Source organism: Molossus molossus, unplaced genomic scaffold (assembly GCF_014108415.1).
Source record: "Molossus molossus isolate mMolMol1 unplaced genomic scaffold, mMolMol1.p scaffold_m16_p_17, whole genome shotgun sequence".
NCBI lineage: Eukaryota > Metazoa > Chordata > Mammalia > Chiroptera > Molossidae > Molossus > Molossus molossus.
In genome coordinates, this window is record NW_023425352.1 from 25,107,930 (window position 1) to 25,129,727 (window position 21,798).

The following is a 21,798-nucleotide window of genomic DNA, read 5'->3' on the forward strand; positions in this document are numbered from 1 at the left end:
CCCTCTGGTAACCATCTCTTTGGTCTCTGTTTCTATGAGTCTGTTTTTGTTTTTCTGTTTGTTTGTTTATTTTGCATTCCCACCAGCAATGAGTTAGTGTTCCTGTTGCTCCATTCTAGCTAGTATTCAGTGTTGTCACCATTACAGATTTTGGCCATTTTAATAGGTTACTGATATTTCACTGTGGTTTGAAATTTCATTTCTCTGATAACATATGATGTGGAACATCTTTTCATATACTTATTTGCTATCTGTCTATCTTCTTTGGTGAGATGTCTGTTAAGTTATTCAGCCCATTTTGAAATCAGATTGTTTGTTATGTTTAAAAGTTCTCTGTGTAGTCCTGGCCAGTTTGGCTCAGCGGTTAGAGCGTCGGCCTGCGGTCTGGAGAGACCCGGGTTCGGTTCCCGCTAAGGGCACGTACCTCAGTTGCAGTTTGTCTCCGGCCCTGGTTGGGTCGTGTGGGTGGCGACCACTCGATGTGTCCCTTTCACGTCGATGTTTCTCTCTCTGTCTCTCTCCCTCCCTCCCACTCTATCTGAACAAAATATTGAAAAATGTCCTCGGGTGAGGATAAAAAAATAAATAAATAAAATAAAATAAAATAAAAATAAAAGTTCTCTGTGTATTTTGGATAACAATCATTTATCAGATGTGTCTTTTTCAAGTACTGTCTTTCAGTCTGTGACTTGTCTTCTTATTCTCTTAACATTGTTTTTTGCAGAGCAGCAGTTTTTAATTTTAATGAAATCCACATTATCAATTATTTATTTCATGGATTGTGCTTTTGGTGTCATCCCATATGTTTTTATATATTTCATTAAAAATAATTTCTAATTTCCCTTGTGATTTTTTTTGACTTATAGATTATCTGTTTAAATTCAAAAATATGCATATATTTCTCAAATTTATTTTTGTTGTTGAATTCTAGTTTATTTCTGTTGCAGACAGGGTGTATACATTACATAATTTAATCCCTTTAAATATGTGAGACTTATTTTATGACCTAGCATATAGTCTGTCCTGAAGAATGTTATATATGTATATGCACAAAGAAAATAATGTGTACTATGCTGTTGTTGGGTGGGGTGTTTTATAGATATGAATCAGGTCAAGTTAGCTAATACTGTTGAAGTTTTCTGTATCCTTGCTGATTTTCTGTCTAGTTGTTCTCTTCATTATTGAGAATGTGGTATTAAAATCGCCTTCTAGAATAAACCCAGGAAGATGGCAGTGGGCAGGACCGGAGGGAGGGTGAGTGTGTGAGAGAGTGAGCTAGTGTGTGAGAGTGTGAGTGGACGTGAAGGTGGACAACCAAACTCCTGCAGTTCAGAGACGCAGAACAGAAGGTTCCCGTGCTGTGGACGGGAGCAGTCGGCTACCAAGGTAAGTGGCTCCTCAAGGTGCTTCTCTCTGCACCACAGGGAGGTCCCACCATTTTGAATGATCCCGGGTCTTCCCTGGGAGGAGGCAGTGGGAGCGGCTAGGGCCCAGCAGCCTGAGCCACAAGTGCACCTGGCACCATTGGACCAGTGGACATTCTGCGTCAACACAGACCAGTAGTGGAGCTCCCAAGGTGCCAGTTGCAGAAGCCGTGGACAGCCAGGAGCCCAGGACCATCCCCCATAGTAACAGCCCAATCAGAGTCAAGATATACCCCCAGCAACACAAGCTGGGGAGCAGACATCCATCCCCAGGCAACAGAAGCACAGACCAGCAGCTGAGACCCATCCCCAAAAACTACAACAAAAGCTGAGCAGGAGTTGAGCCCCAAGGGGCAGCAGCACTCCCCAGCCTCCAGCAGCAGGACCTGGGGCTCCACAGAGTCCTGTGCAGTCCAGCAGCATACAACAGCAGTGGGAAGCCAGAGCCCAAGAGGGACTGGTGCGATCCAGCTGCGTGTGGTCTTGTGGGGTGCTGGAGCACCAGAGAAGCTATGCAATCCAGCAGGGACTGTGCAATCTAGTTACCCATGGGACCTACAGGGTGCTGAACACCAGAGAGGCCTGCACGACCCAGCAGGGACTGTGCCATCCAGTTACCTGCGGAACCTGTGGGTTGCTGAAGCACCACAGAGGCCTGTGCGACCCAGCAGCTCATAAAATAGGCATAGAGCCCGGTCCCCAAAGGGACTGTGTGATCCAGTTACCCGTGGGACCTGCCGGGTGCTAGGGCACCAGAGAGGCCTACGCAACCCAGCTGCACACAAGATAGGCGTAGAGGGTGTGAAAATGGAGGTGGAGTGAATGGAAGCTACATAGATGATCTCAGGACCAAATGGGAATTACAACTAAAATAAAGACAAATCCTCAGAGAAAAGCAACAGAAAAGCAGCAGGACAGGATCATATAACTAGGGACACTGGTAGGACCTGCGGCGGCAAGAGAGGGTGGTGGGTTGGGAGCCCATGGACAGCAGCAGTCTTAGCTGTGAGCAACACCATTGGGGAATAAAGACCAAGCCCGCTACACAGCCCAGAGAGCCAGAATAGAGCACTAAAATAGCCACAGCCACTCACCTGGGAGTTACAGCAGAGGGAGGGCAGACTGGGCTGGAACTCTGTGGGGACACACGGGATTTGGAGGGCACTCAGAGTTTTTGCTGACTTACCGCCACAAAGGACAGTAGCCAGTGTGCTCCCTCCCAGAGCTGTGGGGAAAAGCAGCAGCCCTTCACCCCTCTGAGATTCATCCTTTTCTAGGTGAGGCAAAGAAATGCAAATTGAGGCTCATTAATAACCAGCATCTATTCCACCCTCTGGAAATCCTCTTATGCAGAACACCAGGGCTACATTCCAAGGCACTGCGTAACTGAGACTACTAGCCACCATGAAAAACCTAGAGGACAACTGAACCTTTCCTGGGCTTGCAAATCTACCCAGGAAAGTAAGACTTGACAGTGGGCCCTTCCAGGCTCATCTAAACCAAGTAGAGGGAGCCACAAACAGCCGAACACCAACACCCACAGGAAAAATTTGGCAGGCTCCAAAACCCACTGAGATAGCCAAAATGGTGAAACAAACAAATCCCAAATGAAAGAACAAGAGAACTCTATCAAAGATGAGATAAATGAAATGCAGTTAAGCAAATTATCAGAGGTAGAATTCAGAGTCATGATCTTGAGGAAGCTCAACAGCATGAGTAAGGACATCAGCACCATGAGTAAAGATATAGAAACATTGAAAAACCAACCATGTGGACATGAAGAATGACATAGCAGAAATTAAGATCACATTGGAAGGACTAACCAGCAGAGTAGAGGAAGCTGAGGAACAGGTCAGTGAATTAGAAGACAGGGTATAAAAAATCAACCAATCAGAAAACTGAAAGGAAAAAACAATTAAAACACAGGAAGATTGCTTAAGAGAACTGTGGGACAACTGGAAACGTAATAACATTCGTATCACAGGAGTCCCTGAAGAAGAAGAAAATGGGCAAGGGTTAGAAAATATATTTGAAGAAATAGTGACAGAAAACTTTCCTAACGTGGTGAAGGAAGAAGGCATTCAAGTTCAAGAAGCACAGAGAGCCCCAAGTAAGAGGAACCCAAACAAGCCCACACAAAGACACATAGTAATTAAAATGTCAAAAACTAAAGACAGAGAGAAAATCCTAAAGGCAGCAAGAGATAAGCAACAGGTTACCTACAAAGGAAACCCCATAAGGCTCTCAGCTGACTTCTCAACAGAAACACTACAGGCCAGAAGGGAGTGGCATGAAGTAATCAAGGTCATGAAAAACAAGGATCGAATCCAAGACTACTCTATCCAGCAAGGCTATCATTCAAAATAGAAGGTCAAATAAAGAGCTTTCCAGAAAAAAAAAGGGGGGGGGGGCTAAGGGAATATATTAACACCAAACCAGCACTGCAAGATATGCTAAAAGGACTGCTGTGATTTGTAGAAGAAATATGAAGAAAAATAGAACCACACTAAACAAAAATGGCAATAAATAAGTACATATCAATTACACCTTAAATGTGAATGGTTTGAATGCTCTGATAAAAAGACACAGAATAGCTGACTGGATAAGAAAGCATGACTCACATATATGTTGTTTTCAAGAGACCCACCTCACAACAAAAGACTCACATAGGTTGAAAGTGAAGGGATGGAAAAAAATCTTCCAAGCAAATGGAAAGGAAAAAACAGCTGGGGTAGCGATACTCATATCTGATAAAGTAGACTTCAAAATGAAGACCATAACTAGAGACAAAAAAGGCCACTACATAACATTGAAAGAATCTATTCAACAGGAAGATATAACCTTGGTAAACATATATGTACCCAATACTGGAACACCAAAATATATTAAAAATCTTCTGGAGGACTTCAAAGGAGAAATCGATAGCAATACAATTATAGCGGGGGACTTCAACACCCCACTTACATCACTGGATAGATCCTCTAGACAAAAATTAACAAGGAAACACAGATTGTAAATGAAGCACTAGATAAAATGGATTTAATAGATATCAACAGAGAATTACACCCCAAAACTTCAGAATTCACATTCTTCTCAAGTGCACATGGGACATTCTCAAAGATAGACCACATGTTAGGGCAGAGACTAAGTCTCTAGAAGTTCAAAAGATTGAAATCACACCAAACATCTTCTCAGATCACAGTGGCATGAAACTGGAAATCAGTTGCAGCAAAAACATTTGAAAACATGTAGGCTTAATAGCATGGGTTACCATGGAGATCAAGGAAGAAATTTAAAACTTCCTGGAAACCAATGAAAATAAACACACAACAACACAAAATCTATGGGATGCAGTGAAAGCAGTTCTGAGAGGGAAGTTCATAGCACTACAGGCCTACCTCAAGAAACAAGAAAAATTTCTAACAGACTATCTAACCTTAAAACTTAAAGAACTGGAAAGCAAACAAAAATAAATTCCCAGAGCAAGTAGAAGGAAGGAAATAGTAAAGATCAGAGCATAAATAAATTATATGGAGACCAAAAAAACAATTTAAAGGATCAATGAAACAAAGAGCTGGTTCTTTGAAAAGATGAACAAGATTGATGGACCCTTAACTAGACTCACCAAGAAACAAAGAGAGAGAACTGAAATACACAAAATCAGAAATGAAAGAGAAGAAATAATAACTGACACCACAGAAACACAAAGAATTGTTAACAAATATTAGGAACAATTGTACGGGAACAAATTCGACAATGTAAGTGAAATGGACAAATTTCTAGAAACATAGTCTCCCAAAACTGAACCAGGAAGAGATAGAAAACTTGAACAGACCAATAACAACAAAGGAAATTAAAGATTTAATCAAGACTCTCCCAGCAAACTAAAGCCCAGGGCCATACGGCTTCATGAGGGAATTTTACCGAACATTCAAAGAAGAACTAATACCCATTCACCTCAAACAATTTCAAAACATCCAAGGTGGAGAAAAACTTCCAAACTCGTTTTATGAGGCCAGCATAATTCTAATCCCAAAACCAGAAAAAGACACTACAAAGAAAGAAAACTACAGGCCAATATCCCTGATGAACATAGACGCTCAAATCCTGAACAAAATACTAGCAAATTGCATCCAGCAATACATCAAAAAAATTATTCACCATGACCAAGTGGGATTCATCCCAGGGATGCAAAGCTAGTACAATATTCGCAAATCAATAAATGTGATACACCACATAAACAAAATGAGAGATAGAAATCATATGATCATATCAATAGATGCTAAAAAAGCATTCGACAAAATCCAGCACCCATTTCTGATAAAAACACTCAGCAATATGGGAATAGAGGGATCATATCTCGACATACTAAAGACCATATATGAAAGACTTACAGCCAACATTATACTCAAAAACTAAAAGCATTTCTCTTAAGAACAGGAACAAGACAAGGATGCCCACTTTGGCCACTCTTATTTAACATTGTACTGGAAGTCTTAGCCACAGCAATTACACAGGAAGAAAAAATAAAAGGGATCTAAATTGGAAAGGAGGAACTGAAACTGTCATCATTTGCAGATGACATGATACTATACGTAGAAAACCCCAAAGACTCCATCAAATATTTACTAGACTTAATAAATGAATTTGCCAAAGTAGCAGGATACAAAATTAACGTCAAGAAATCGATGGCATTCTTATACACCAGTGATGAACTCACAGAAACTAAAAAAAAATCCCATTTACCATCACAGCAAAAAATTAAGATACCTAGGAATAAACTTAACCAAAGAAATAAAGGACCTATTTGCAGAAAACTACAGGACATTGAAAAAAGAAATAGAGGAAGATATAAAAAAGTGGAAGCACATGCCTTGTTCATGGATTGGAGGAATTAACATCATTAAAATGTTCATATTACCAAAGCAATCTATAGATTCAGTGCAATCCCCATCAAAATACCAATGACATATTTCACAGAACTAGAACAAATACTTCAAAAGTTCATATGGAACCAAAAAAGACCTCCAACAGCCACAACCATCTTGAAAAAGAAGAACAAAGTTGGAGGGATCACATTACTAGACTTCAGGTTATACTACAAAGCCACTGTAATCAAAACAGCCTGGTACTGGCACACGAACAGGCACATAGATCAAGGGAATAGAATAGACATCCCAGAAATGGACCCAAGACAATATGCTCAATTAATATTTGACAAAGGTGGCAAGAGCATACAGTGGAGTCAAGACATCCTCTTTAATAAATGGTGTTGGGAAAATTGGACAGCTACATGCAAAAAAAAGTGAAACTAGACCATCAACTTACACCATACACAAGAATAAACTCAAAATGGATAAAAAGCTTAAATGTGACTCATGAATCCATAAAAGTCCTACAGGAAAATATAGGCAACAAAATTTCAGACATCATACACAGCAGACTTTTCACTGATATATCACCTAAGGCAACAGAAACAAAGGAGAAAATGAACACATGGGACTACATCAATCTCAAAACCTTCTGCACAGCAAAAGAAACAACCACCAAAATGGAAAGGCAACCCACTCTATGGGAGAGCATATGTGCCAATGATACATCAGATTAGGGGTTAATTTCCAAAATATATAGAGTGCTCATACAGCTCAACAAAAGGAAGTCAAAGAACCCAATTAAAAAATGGGCAGAGGAACTAAATAGACACCTCTCCAAACAGGACATACAAATGGCTAAGAGACATATGAAGAAATGCTCAACATCACTAATCATCAGAGAGATGCAAATTAAAACAACAATGAGGTATCATTTCACAGCTGTCAGAATGCCCCCATCAACAAATCATTAAACAACAAGTGTTCGTGAGGGTGTGGAGAAAAGGGGACTCTAGTACACTGCTGGTGGGAATGCAGACTGGTGTAGCTACTATGGAAGACAATGTGGTGTTACCTCAAAAAATTAAAAATTGAACTGCCATTTGATCCAGTGATTTTACTTCTAGGAATATACCCTAAGAAGCCTGAAATTCCAGCCAGAAAGAATGTACCACCATGTTTGTAGCACCACTATTTACAATAGCTAAGATCTGGAAACAGCCCAAATGTCCATCAGTAGACGAATGGATAAAAAAGCAGTGGTACATATACACAATGGAGTACTATGCAGCTGTAAGAAAGAAAGATCTCTTTTCCTTTGAGATGACGTAGAGGGACCTGGAAAGTATTATCCTAAGCGAAACAAGCCTAACAGAGAAAGACAAGTTTCAATTGATCTCACTTATTTGTGGAATATAATGAACATAACAGTCTGAGGAAAGGGGTAGTCCCAGAGACATGGAAGTGGGGTACAGGCTGACAATCCCCAGAAGAGGTGGTGGGGGGGGGGGAGAGATAAACCACAGAACTTATATGCATGTATTCATGAACAATGGACATGGACAACAAAGCTGGGGGCAGGGTGGGGAAGGAGGGAGAGGCGGGAATCAGTGGGGGGAAAAGGAGAAACATCTGTAACAAAAATAAATAAATAAATAAAATTGCCTTCTATTATTGTTGAATTTTCTACTTTCTTTTCAGTGTTTTCAATTTTATTTCATATTTTTGTTGTTTTATAGTTGGCATGTATATATAATTGTTATATCTTTCTCATAAATTTACTCTTATCATTATAAAATTACTCCACATCATCTCTAGTAATATTTTTGCCTTAGAATCTATTTTGTCTGATAGTAGTATAGTCATTTCAACTTTCTTATGATTACTGTTTGCATGGAATATCTCTCTTTATCCTTTTACTTTCTACCTATTTGTGCCTTTGACTATAGAGTGTGTCTCTTTAGTTGGATCATTTTTTTTTCAGCCTGATAATTTCTGCTTATAATTGAATTCATTTACATTTAATGTAATTGTTGATATAGTTGAATTTACATCTGTCAGCTTGTTGGTTTTCATTTTTTTCTTTCTTCTTTTGATCTTATTTTTCTCCTTTACCGTGTTTTTATGCAAAGTGGATGTTGTCTGAGGTATCATTTTAATTTGTTTTGTTTTGTTTTGTTTTAGGCATTTTGTTAGTAGTTTCTTATTATAACACATTTTAACTGTTACAATATACTTTAGAGTAATAGTAATTTAATTCCAGTTAAAGAAACAAACTTTACTGCAGTAGAGCTCTATTTCCACTTCTTTTGTACCATTACTATTCTAAATATTGTATCTTGATATGTTATATGCCGAACAGTTCAGTTTTCTAGTTTTTGTTTTCTGCAAATCGTATTTAAATTAGTTAAGAGTAATGACTCTATTTAATTTTTAAAATATTTGCCTATGTAATTACGTTTACTGGTGTTCTCTCTTTCTTTGCATGGTTTTCAGTCACCATTTGGTGTTATTTCCTCTCAACCTAAAAGACTTTCTTTTTTATTTTTTCTCAGGTAGATTTTCTCACAACAAATTCTGTCTTTTGTTTTTCTGGGCAGGTCTAAATTTTGCTTTAAATTTTGAAGGATTGATTGCTGCTTATAGAATTCTTGGTTGACATTTTTTTTCTAAGTACTTATCTGCTAAGTCTAACATTTGGGTCCCCCCAAGGGAAAGTTTCTATTTACTGATTTTTTTTTGTTGTTCATGGTCATACTTTCCTATTTTTTTGCATGTCATAATATTTTTGTTGCTGAAAACTTGACATTTTAGATAATATGTTAGAACAACCCTGAATTCCAAATCCTCCATCCCAGAGGTTATTTTTGTTTTTTCTTTTTGTTTGTTTAGACTAATTCTGTAAAGTCTGTCTCTCCTGCATTATGTATTTGCTAATGTCTCTTAAGTTTTTTATTTTTTAATTATATTTTATTTTTAAGGCTAGCTTCCTAGGGGTTGCCCTGTGTCAACATAGTTTAATGGTGAGACAATGACTGATCAGAGCTTGTGCTTAATTGAGTCAGTAAGGTTTCCACCCTTTGCCAGTGGATCTGTATGTGGGTTGAGAAACACATTAAAAATTTAGTCAGTTTATAAGTGTGGCTGACTTACTTTCTGACATGCTGTCTCATGTCTCCTTTATTAGTGTACTAGGTTTCACAGTCATCTGGGAATGCATAGATAGCTAGTGCCCTCTCCAGTCTCTCCTGAGCATGCACAGCCTTCGAAACTGCAAGGAGTATATGTGAGTTTATCAGTGCTCACTACGGCTGTCTTAGTCCCAAAATCTCCCTGTTAAATTTCTTGCAAGTCTTCTGATCTGTGGTCTGTTTCTTGCTCCTACCAATATCAGAACCTCAGGATAACCTTTTCGTCTTCTTGGAGCATGTACTTCATTCCAAATCAAGTTAGCCCCCTCCAGCAGTAAAGCTGCTGGTAGTTAGGACTCTCCTTGCCTTTTAGAACTACCAAGTTAAGAAAAACTGGAAGAAGTGGATTTGCTGTAAATTATTTCACCCAGCTATTTTGTTATTATTAAACATTAAGTTTGTCTAACTTTTTGATACAATGACCATGTTTATGAAGCTTTCCTTTTATTTTCTACCATTTGTATTAATTTCCCAGGCCTATCATAACAAATTATCATGAGCTTGGGTAGTATAAAACAACAGAAATTTATTATCTCACAGTTCAAGAGACCAGAAGTCTAAAATCAAAGCATTTTCAGGGTTCGTTCCTTCTGGAGGCTCAGAGGAAGAATCTATTCCACACCTCTCTCCTCTCTCCTTGGTAGCTGCCAACAGTCCTCGACACAGCAGCATCGCTCCAATCTTTGCTTCTATTGACATAATGCCTTCTTCCCCGTGTGTTTGTGTACCTGAATCTCCCTCTCCTTTCTCTTATAAAGACATTGGTTAATGGATTTAAGGTACACCCTAATCTCATATCACTTAGTCTTAACTAACTACATCTTCTAAGAACCGATTTCCAAGTAAGGGCATATTCTGAAGTTTCTGAGGGATATAAATTTAGGGGAGCACTATTCAACCCAGTATACCACTCATTATAAAATATTACCTGAAAATCAGTATAGTCTCTCTGTTGTGGATTAGGTGATCTTTCATGAAGGTTTGTTGGAAAATGAATATAATAGTAAGATGGTATTTGACATTTTTGTTGGAGTGGTTTCTTAAGCTAGCTCACACCCTTTTTTGGTTATTTTATTCACATTGTTAAGAAAGAGGCAGAGAGATCTGTGAACAGGAAAGGGTTGGCAGAGCCTTACTCTTCTTAATTCTGACTTGCATGTCTTCTTTTAATCTAGAGCCAAATAACTATCGGACCATGCATGGTCGGGCAGTAAATGGCAGCCAGTTGGGAAAGGATTACATCCAGCTGAAGAGACTGTTGCAGCCCATCCGGATTTACTCCAGAGCCAGCTTGTATGGCCCTAATATTGGGCGGCCCAGGAAGAATGTCATCGCCCTCCTAGATGGGTAGGTCAGATTATTTAGCAGTTCTTATAACATTGTTCATTAAATGTAATGAATTAATGTATTTATATTTTTCTGATTATTTTGTTTTTAAGGACAGAAAGACTCCCCCCTTCCCCCTCCCCCCTCTAAATCAGGATTCCCATCAAATGGTAGAATAATTTTTCATCTCTCCAGACCTTCAACAGTCAGCAGAAGGTGGTGGAATTGGGGAGGGAATACATAATCAAGCAAAGCCAATAACTATCATTTATGTCTACGTAGTTATGCTTTTGGATTATCTTTTTTTTTTTTAAATGATTTGATCAATGTATTCTCATGGGGCTGACAGTGTCCTCTCAGTAGCAAGACCTTGTATAAATTATTCCTTAATTCTAGAAATGTTTCTTGAATAACTGATATGTGCCAAATACCATGATAGGAGCTAGGTATGTAAAAATAAATAAAAGAGATAGTTTCTCTGCCTTCGTGGAGTTTATAATATGGTAGGAGAGACATAGAAATTAATCAACTGATAATCATGGTACTATGACTAACTTGAAGGGCTGGGATGTGACTGAGTAGGAAGTCATGGAAGGATTTCCTTAATGAAGAGGAAGAGAGATATGAAGGTGTTAACTAGACAAAGTGAAAGTAAACAGTATCAGTGTTCTTGGCAGAAAGAAAAGCATGTGCAAAGACCCTGAGGTTGAAGAAAGGGCAAGTTGACTAAAGAAAGGTATAGCTAGAGAATTAATTAGGTGTTATATTATACAGTATAGGGACTTATGGGCATAATGAAGGACTTACAATTTCTTCTGAGTACAATGGGAAAGATAGTGAATGTTTTTAAGCTGGGGAGAGAAATAATTTGACTATTTATACAAGGGGTATGCTCTGTCTACTCTATGAAAAAATAGATTGGAGAGGAAGCACTGAGAAACATGCTATAGTAAGAGAAAGAATATGTCCATACTACCCAAAGCAATCTATAGATTCAATGCAATCCCCATCAAAATACCAATGACATATTACAGAGAACTAGAACAAATACTTCAAAAGTTCATATGGAACCAAAAAAGACTCCGAATAGCCACAGCAATTTTGAAAAAGAAGAACAAAGTTGGAGGGATCGCATGACCAGATTTCAGGTTATACTACAAAGCCACTGTAATCAAAACAGCCTGGTACTGGACTGGCACAAGAACAGGCACATAGATTAATGGAACAGAATAGAGAACCCAGAAATGGACCCAAGACAATATGCTCAATTAATATTTGACAAAAGTGGCAAGAGCATACAGTGAAGTCAAGACAGCCTCTTTAATAAATGGTGTTGGGAAAATTGGACAGCTACATACAAAAAAATAAAACTAGACCATCAACTTACACCATACACAAGAATAAACTCAAAATGGATAAAAAGCTTAAATGTGACTCATGAATCCATAAAAGTCCTACAAGAAAATGTAGGCAACAAAATTTCAGACATCATACACAGCAGACTTTTCACTGATATATCACCTAAGGCAACAGAAACAAAGGAGAAAATGAACACATGGGACTACATCAATCTCAAAACCTTCTGCACAGCAAAAGAAACAACCACCAAAATGGAAAGGCAACCCACTCTATGGGAGAGCATATGTGCCAATGATACATCAGATTAGGGGTTAATTTCCAAAATATATAGAGTGCTCATACAGCTCAACAAATGGAAGTCAAAGAACCCATTTAAAAAATGGGCAGAGGAACTAAATAGACACCTCTCCAAACAGGACATACAAATGGCTAAGAGACATATGAAGCAATGCTCAACATCACTAATCATCATAGAGATGCAAATTAAAACAACAATGAGGTATCACCTCACACCTGTCAGAATGGCCGCCATCAACAAATCATCAAACAAGTGTTGGCGAGGGTTTGGTGAAAAGGGGTCTCTAGCACACGGCTGGTGGGAATGCAGACTGGTGCAGCCACTATGGAAAACACTATGGTGTTACCTCAAAAAATTAAAAATTGAACTTCCATTTGATCCAGTGATCCCACTTCTAGGAATGTACCCTAAGAAACCTGAAACACCAATCAGAAAGAATATATGAATGTAGCAGCACTATTTTCAATAGCTAAGATCTGGAAACAGCCCAAATGTCCATCAGTAGACGAATGGATAAAAAAGCAGTGGTACATATACACAATGGAATACTATGCAGCTGTAAGAAAGAAAGATCTCTTATCCTTTGAGATGACATGGAGGGACCTGGAAAGTATTATCCTAAGCGAAACAAGCCTAACAGAGAAAGACAAGTATCATATGATCTCACTTATTTGTGGAATGTAATGAACATAACAGTTTGAGGAATGAGGTAGTCCCAGAGACGTGGAAATGGGGTACAGACTGACAATCCCCAGAAGAGGTGGTGGTGGGGGAGAGATAAACCACAGAACTTATATACATGTGTGCATGAACAATGGACATGGACAACAAAGCTGGGGAAAAGGTGGGGAGGGTGGGGGAAGGGGGTATGAGTGGGGGGAAAAGGAGAAACATCTGTAACAAAAATTAATTAATTAATTAAAAAATAAAAATTATAGTAATAAAAAAGAGAAAGAATAATGGGAACCTGGACTAAGGTGACAATAATGGAATATATTGTTAGAGGTGGAATCCAAAAGTCTTGATATATTGTATAAACATATGGTGATGTGACATAGGAATGTCCAAGCAACTGGGTGTGTGGTATTGTCATTTACAGAGATGGGAAGACTGGAAGTGTAACTGGTCTAGAAAGAAAATCATGACCTTAGTTTTCATGTTATATTTATTATGTTTGAATCTAAATGAAGATGTCAAGTATATCATTAAATGAGTCAAGGGATCAAGATTTCTGCTGGTAATACAAATTTGGGGGGGTCATTAGAATACAAATAGGATATAAGGCTATGGGAATAGAGAAGATCAGTTAGAGAAAATGTGGAAAGAGAGGAGATAGGGGAGAGGGCCCAGAGGAACTCTCACATTTAGAGGGAGAAAAGAGGAATGACTTCAGAAGTAAGAAAAAGGAGAGATAAAGTGTCACAGGAACCAAGAAAGAATTTTAAATAAGGAGGGAGTGCTGCTAGGAGATCAGGAGGTCCAGTAATAGGAAGATAGCAAAATACCAATGGATTTGGCAACATGCAGGGTGTTGGTGACTTTGAATCATACAGTTCAGGGGAGTGGTGAGAACAGAAGGCAGAACACAATAGTTTGGTAAGTGAATGGGGGGGATGAAAGATAGGAAACAATAATATGGACAATCATCCTTAACAGAATTTTTACTATAAAGGAGAGCAGAAAAACTAAGGGAGATGTGAGGGGTCAAGGAAAATGATGGTATTTTTCTTCTGGGAGACAGTAGAACAGGTTTGGATGCTGATGAAACATATCCAGGAGAGAAGAGCTAGATGATACAAGAGATTGAAGATATAAACAAAGTGAGGAGTTTTTTAAGGTTAGAAAACATAGAGTCCAGAGTGATTGGCCTTCATTAAGTAAAGAGGTAATTCCACCAGGGTAACAGAAGGTAAGAAGAATGTATTTCTTCATGTCAGAGATTAAAAAGTCATACTGAGGTGACACTTTACCCACTATATTGGTGTAGTTAGGGCATCCTAGTTTGTGTACGTGCTGTAAATGTGTGCATATAGATGCTTATTTTATTATTAATAAGTCAAGAAATTGGATGCAATAGTAAGTGACAGATAAAAGAAATGAGTAATAACTACATGATGTGGTAGCAAGTGATGGGGTTCACTTCCCTATACATCCAAAAACTAACAAGACTCAAGAGACTAGGGAAAATCACTTAGGGCAAGGAATGGTCCCAGTGAGCACTCCTTTATATGCCAGGAGAAAAATGGAGATTTATCTTTCTGAATGTATATGTACTAAGTATACAGTGAAATATAACTTAAAATACATAAACATTCCCAGCATCTCAACCAACGATAACAAAAATGTCAGCACTCTAAATTACCAGCTCTGTAGTGTTTTCCAATTCTTCTGGTTATTTAGATATAATTTTACATAGTTGTGATCATTGTATATGTATTGTTTTGAATTCTGCATGTTTTACTCATTGCTTTATATTGCCCTTTCTTTATTTCTACATAGTTCTCATATTTGTCGTTCTTAATAGTAATAAAATATTCCATTGCATTAATGTACCAAAGTTTTCCTTCACTGTTGGGCATTTGGACTGTTTCCAGTTTTTGTCTGTAATATATAGCACAGCTATAAACATCTTTATACAAATAGGTTTTTTATTTCTTTTGAATTACATCCTTGGGCTGTATTCCAAAAAGTTGGATTTCTGGGTCAGAGTATGTATATGATAATTTTTATGGCTCTTATATTTGTTGCCAGGTGTTTTTTTTTTTCAGAACAATTTCTCCAGGTTGCAGGGCAGCAATGCATTAGTATATCTTTTCCCCTAATACCCCACAGAAATAAGTATTGTCATTTTTATTAATTTACTCTATTTTGACTGATGCAAGATTCCTCACGGTTGCTTAAATTTGAATTCTGTTAATTATGAAAAGAACGGAACATTTTCCAAATCCTTATGTTGTCTCCTTTCTCCCATCCCAGGTTTGGTTAATGACACAATACCATTTTGCCTCAGGTGCAGACCAGGAGGCCATTTTAGATTCATTCCTCTCCTTGTTCACATGATCAGTTACTTATTAAGTTCTATTATTTCTGACTTCTTAGTATTACTCATATCACATCTTCTTTTCATTTTTATTTTAAGTCTTATAATTTTCCCTCCTAAATGATTTCTCCATATCTAGTCTCAGACTCTAGCAATTGCTTCACATAGATTTCTGAGTGGTTTCAAAAAATGCAACATGTGCTATGGCCAGTGTTGCTCAGTGATTAGAGCATCAGCCTGTGCACCGAAGGATCACAGCTTCAATTCCCAGTCAAGGGCACATACCTGGGTTGCAGGTTTGATCCCTGGCCCCAGTAGGGCCGCATGCAGGAAGCAACCAATTGATGTGTCTCTCTCACATTAATGTTTCTCTCTCTCTCTCCATCCTTCCTCCCTTCCACTCTCTCTAAAAATCAATGAAAAAAATATCCTCAGGTAAGGATTAACAACTACAAAGCAACATGTGATCAAATCACTCTTGCTTGAAATCCATACCCTTTCACGTGCACCCCTGGGCTTCAGGGTCACGTGTCTGCCTCATTTTGCAGGTAGTGTACAGTTACATCCTTTGCACAACTTGCCCTTAGCCATCAAAATATATGTAAATTTTGGAAGATGCCATCTACTCTTTACTGTTGCATCATTTTATCTTGTGGCATTTTCTTTGGAATACCATCCTCTCCCCTAATTTTTCTTCTTTCCTATAGATCTTCTCTGACATATTTAGGCAGGATTTCTTATCACCTCCTCTATCCTTATATGGCACTTTGTTTATTTTTCTGCTATAACTCTTATCAAATTGATGATAACTTATTTATTTTTTTATCCTCATCTGAGGACATTTTTGCATTTATCTTCAGATAGAGTGGGAGGAAGAGAGGGAAGAAGAGAGAGAAACATCAATGTGAGAGAGACACATTGAATGGTTGCCACCCACATGATCCCAACCGGGACTCTCTGGTCCACAGGCTGACGCTCTAACTGCTGAGCTAAACTGGCCAGGGTGATGATAACTTATATATTTACATATCTTCCTCCCCTAATATATTGTGGACTAGGATCAAGACCCAGCCTATGTTTTATTCATTCTGTAGCCTTGGAACCTAGGAATACAATAGGTGTTAAGTGCTTGTTGAATAAATACTGTCTTATTCAACAACTGGCTCTACATTCATATGACCCAAAAACAGTATGCATAAATATGATTGTGAAACATTTTAAATCATTGTATAAATAGCTATTTAAATAAATTATGGTGATTTATATAAATCATAATGTTTAGTTTTAGTTTTATAGAGCTAAGCTAATGTTTAAGTTGTTGTTTTTTAACTTAGGTAGTTATAGGACTAAACAGGACTGTCTTTCCAGTTAGGATACAAACTCCACTAGGACAGAGATAGAATCTTCATGTATATATATCTTCAGGGACTAGTGTGTTACCTGGAGTATGGAAAGTACTTAATAAAATGCTTGTTTTATTATTTTCATTTCCTCATTCGGGAACCAGCTATTCCTAGTCATTGATTTTTATCTAAAGGCATGAAGAATTGTCCTTTAGGGTTATATCAGTTTCCTCTGTTATTCTTTTGTAAGTTTCTATGCATCATCTATATAATGACAATTTTATCTTAACCTATTGCTTTTTTATTACTTTGAAACATGTTTTTATTGTGTCAGATGTTTATTTTTATTATGCCTATTCTTGTCTGTTTTCTTATTGATAACCTTTTCTGTTTCTTTCCTTACAGTTAGGATAAAGTTACTATTTCCTTTTCATCTAGACATTCTTAATGTTTTAATTTTCAATGCTAAGCTCTTTTAACTTACTTGGAGTTTATTACTATGTCTGCTATAGAGTAAGGATCTAATCTATTTTTTGGTGATGCAGTAGTGTAGATAAAGGAAGATATTCATTGAAAGCATGTTTACTAAGGCTCCTTTTGAGGCTTTAAAGAGACTTTTAAATCATAGGGAAATGAACACTAAATTCCCTCTCAAAGATATCTATAGACTGCCTATTTGGTGTTTGATTCTTGCTTAAGTTCTGGGTACATGTTGATGAATAAATCCTAGAGAGATCCATAGTACATAAGAAAATAAATAAATTATTACAAATTGCATGTAACTCTGTGAAGGAAATAATCAAGATACCTGGGTTTCGGGGTGCTGTTTGGACAATGTGATCAGAGAAGACTTCTCTGAGGAACAATTTATTTAAGCCTAGCACAAAAGAATGAAGGAGCGAGCTGTTCGAAGAGTAGAGGGGAGAAAGTTCTAGGTGAGGTTCTAAGTTGTGTTTTTCAATGTCCTGAATCAGAAACAAGTTTAAGGTATTTGAGGAATAGAAAGACAGGCGGTATTTTGAGTAAATGGAAGAGTGGTAGGAGATGAGAATGCATAGACAGGCAAAGACCGGGTTATTACTGGACCATGTATAGCATGATAAAGAGATTGTGTAGTTTATTCTATGAACAATGAAAAGCCATTATGATTTTATAAGGGCAGCAACATGTGCTAGAGTCTAGTTATCCTGTTCTGTGTGCCAAATAGATTTCAAAGTCAAAAGAGCTCCGTAAGGAGTCTCTTTCACTATGAGATGATGGTGGATTGGGTTAAGATAAGTGGCAGAGGAGATGGCAAAAAGTTAAGGTAGATATGACTTGCTGATGGATGTCTCAGCAAAATGGGGGTAAGGGAATAGGAGGAATTAATAAAGGATGACTTCTACCCTTTGAATAGTTAGTTCTCTCTTTCTAATGCCATCACGTGCAGGGGAAAAAAAAGGGCTTTTTAAAAGGAAGTGACACCAAATGAACACACATTCATGCTCAGGATATAATGTCTCTGGAGCAACAAAAGATGGCTTTAAAATATATTGGGTGTGCTTGAAGTTCAGGATAGAACCTAAGCTCCTCCATTTCCTCCTGGAACTACCATTCCACTCCTATTAAAAATTAATAAAGAACAAATCTGTAATAACAAAAACACAAAAGAGGAATCATCAGCAGATGAGAGATTTTTGACAAATTTTTATAAGACAGTTAAACAGATGGAAGCCTGTCAACGGATTAAGCAGAGTAAGGAAATGGCAACCCAGAGAACATGGGCTCTGGGAAAAGACAGCCAGTCTGCCTAGCAGAAAGGATCAAAGTCCAGAGGGGTGAATTGAGAAAGGGGGACCACGCCAAGGGGTTTATATGAAAGTCTGTCTGCAGAGGAACTATACCCACAGTTCAACTCTTCTTCCATCAGTTTAATTGCCCTAACCTGCCCATATAGAGCACAGACAGCTCGATCTATTATCTCTAAGCAAATGCCAAACCAAAGTTTAGGAGCCCTCTCCAAAGAAATGGAAGGAATAGCCTGGGGATAAGCTAGTATTGCTAAAGTGGAGTTGCTTCTGCATAGTAAATAAAACACTGAATAAAGCATTGTAGGATAAGCATGCCAAAGGCTGTCTGTGAGCTCCCCATCTCCCTCTCTAAAGTGAAATGTGACAGATGTTTCTCCTTTTCCCCCCACTGATTTCCCCCTCTCCCTCCCTCCCCGCCCTGTCCCTAGCTTTGTTGTCCATGTCCATTATTCATGCATACATGCATATAAGTTCTGTGGTTTATCTCTCCCCCACCACCCCCTCTTCTGGGGATTGTCAGTCTGTACCCTACTTCCAAGTCTCTGGGACTACCCCATTCCTCAGACTGTTATGTTCATTATATTCCACAAATAAGTGAGATCATACGATACTTGTCTTTCTCTGTTAGGTTTGTTTCGCTTAGGATAATACTTTCCAGGTCCCTCCATGTCATCTCAAAGGATAAGAGATCTTTCTTACAGCTACATAGTACTCCATTGTGTATATGTACCACAGCTTTTTAAAATTTTTTTTTATCCTCACCTGAGGACATTTTTGTTCAGGTAGAGTGGGAAGGAGAGACAGGAAACACACACAGAGAGAGAAACATCGACGTGAAAGGGACACATAGAGTGGCTGCCACCGATACGACCAACCAGGCCAGGACAAACTGCAACCGAGGTACGAGCCCCTAGCGGGAACCAAACCCGTGTCTCTCTGGACCACAGGCTGACGCTGTAACCACTGAGCAAACCAGCCAGGGCTGTACCACAACTTTTTTATCTATTTGTCTACTGATGGACATTTGGGCTGTTTCCAGATCTTAGCAATTGTAAATAGTGCTACTACGAACATGGGGGTACATATATTCTTTCTGATTGGTGTTTCGGGCTTCTTAGGGTATATTCCTAGAAGTGGGATCACTGGGTTTTGGCAGTTCAGTTTTTAATTTTTTGAGGTAACACCATATTATTTTCCATAGTGGCTGCACAAGTTTGCATTCCCATCAGTAGTGTACTAGAGTCCCTTGTAACAAAAATAAATTAATTAATTTAAAAAAAAAGAAAGGAAAAAAAATAAAAGATCACTCTGAAAAAATAAAATAAAGTGAAATGTGTCGGTCAACAAGTTCTGCCCACAAAATAGACATCCAGTGAAAAGAGACTTATCTAAAAAGCCCACATATTCAATAGCTGAGAAAAATCTGTGCATGCTGCATAGAAGAGTCTACTTAGTCCCCAATTTTTAACTATGAATTGATAACCAAAGATTACAAGATATAAGAAGTAAACCAGTAGCATGGAAGAGAAAAATCAAGATAAATAAATTTAAAAATTGACCCAAGAAGATTATAATTTAAGGTCAGAACTTTAAAAACCTGAAATTAGTATTCTTACAAAGATATAGTAAGATAAAGTACTTCTAGAGTAAAAACATAATTCTATGAAATAAAGGTACAAGTAGAACAAAAAGAAAAATTTTAAACTAAACATATAATTGCTGAAATTACATCTAGTAAAGGTTTCTTAGCTACAATACTGAAAGTATAAATAGAAAAAGAAAACATTGATTCATTGGACTTTGTTGTCAGAATTAAGAACTTTTGTGCATTGAATGGGAACAGGCACACAGAATGGGAGAAAATATTTTCAAGTCATATAACTGATAAGGGACTTGTATTCAGGATATATATAAAGAACTCTTACCACTCACCAATAAAAAGGCCTTCTATTTTTAAAATGAGCAAAAGGGAATTGAGTAGACATTTCTCCAAAGAAGATATACATGTCGTCAATAAGCACATGAATAGATGCTCAATATCATTAGTTGTTACAGAAACGTAAATCAAAATCATGAGATATCACTTCACATTTACCAGAATGGCTATAATCAAAAGACATACAAGAACAAATATTGGAGAGGCTGTGGAGAAATTGGAACCCTCATACATTGCTTGTGGGAATGTAAATATGGTGCAACAGTTTTTGCAAACTCAGGCAATTACTCAAAAAGTTAAATGTAGAGTTACCACATGATTAAGTAATTCCACTCCTAGGTGTATACCTAAGATAAATAAAAACATCCACATAAAAACTGTATACACATATTCATAGTGGCATTATTCACAATAGCCAAAAAGTAGAAACAATTGAAATGTTCATTAACTGATGAATGGATAAATAAAATGTGGTATATTTATACAATGGAATATTATTTGACAATAAAAAGAAATGAAATACCAGTACATGCTACAACATGGATGACCCCTGAAAACATTATGCTAAATGAAAGAAGGCCAAATATTGCATGACTCCCTTTATATGAAATGTCCAGAATAGGCAAATCTATAGAGACATAATATAGATTAGTAGTTGCTTAGGGCTGGTGGATAGTGACTGCTCATGGATATGGAGTTTCTTTTTGAAATTAAGTATTCTAGAATTAGATTATATTGATGGTTGCACAACTTTGCAAATATAAAAACTATTGAATTGTACACTTAAATGTGTTGATTATATGGTATTAAATTATATCTCCAAAAAGTTTCTAAAAGAAAAAGTCTAACAAAAGAATTGGAAGATAAAATCAAGGAAATTACCCATACACAGAGCTTAGACAGAGACAGAAGATTTGAGATAAAACATTACTGATATAGAAGATTAATTCAGGACGCCCAAGAGCTGGCTCATAGGAGATCCAGACCCAGAAACAAGGAAGAAAATTATGGTTACAGAAAAGAATAAAAACTTTATTGACCTTTATAATGTAAGAGTAAATGAATGGTTGACATAAAATAGATGGTAGCTATGAAGAGAAGAAACAAGACATACGAGACTGATGTCCTCACGTAATATATGTGGAGTCAGGTAATATTGTCTAAATCATTGAAATAATAAATTGAGAGGTGGAGAAGAGGAGGCCCAGTGAACCAAGCAC

The 21,798-nt window shown here is 37.6% G+C and overlaps 1 protein-coding gene across 3 annotated transcripts in view; it reads left to right on the top strand.

The window, feature by feature from the left end:
- The window catches only part of HPSE2 (heparanase 2 (inactive)), a 667,750-nt gene that overhangs the window by 424,468 nt on the left and 221,484 nt on the right, over nt 1–21,798 (top strand). For all 3 annotated transcript variants that reach the window (XM_036265132.1, XM_036265133.1, XM_036265134.1), the window contains one exon: nt 10,662–10,833. In XM_036265132.1, coding sequence (XP_036121025.1) covers nt 10,662–10,833 — 172 coding nt within the window. The remainder of the gene's footprint in view (nt 1–10,661; nt 10,834–21,798) is intronic.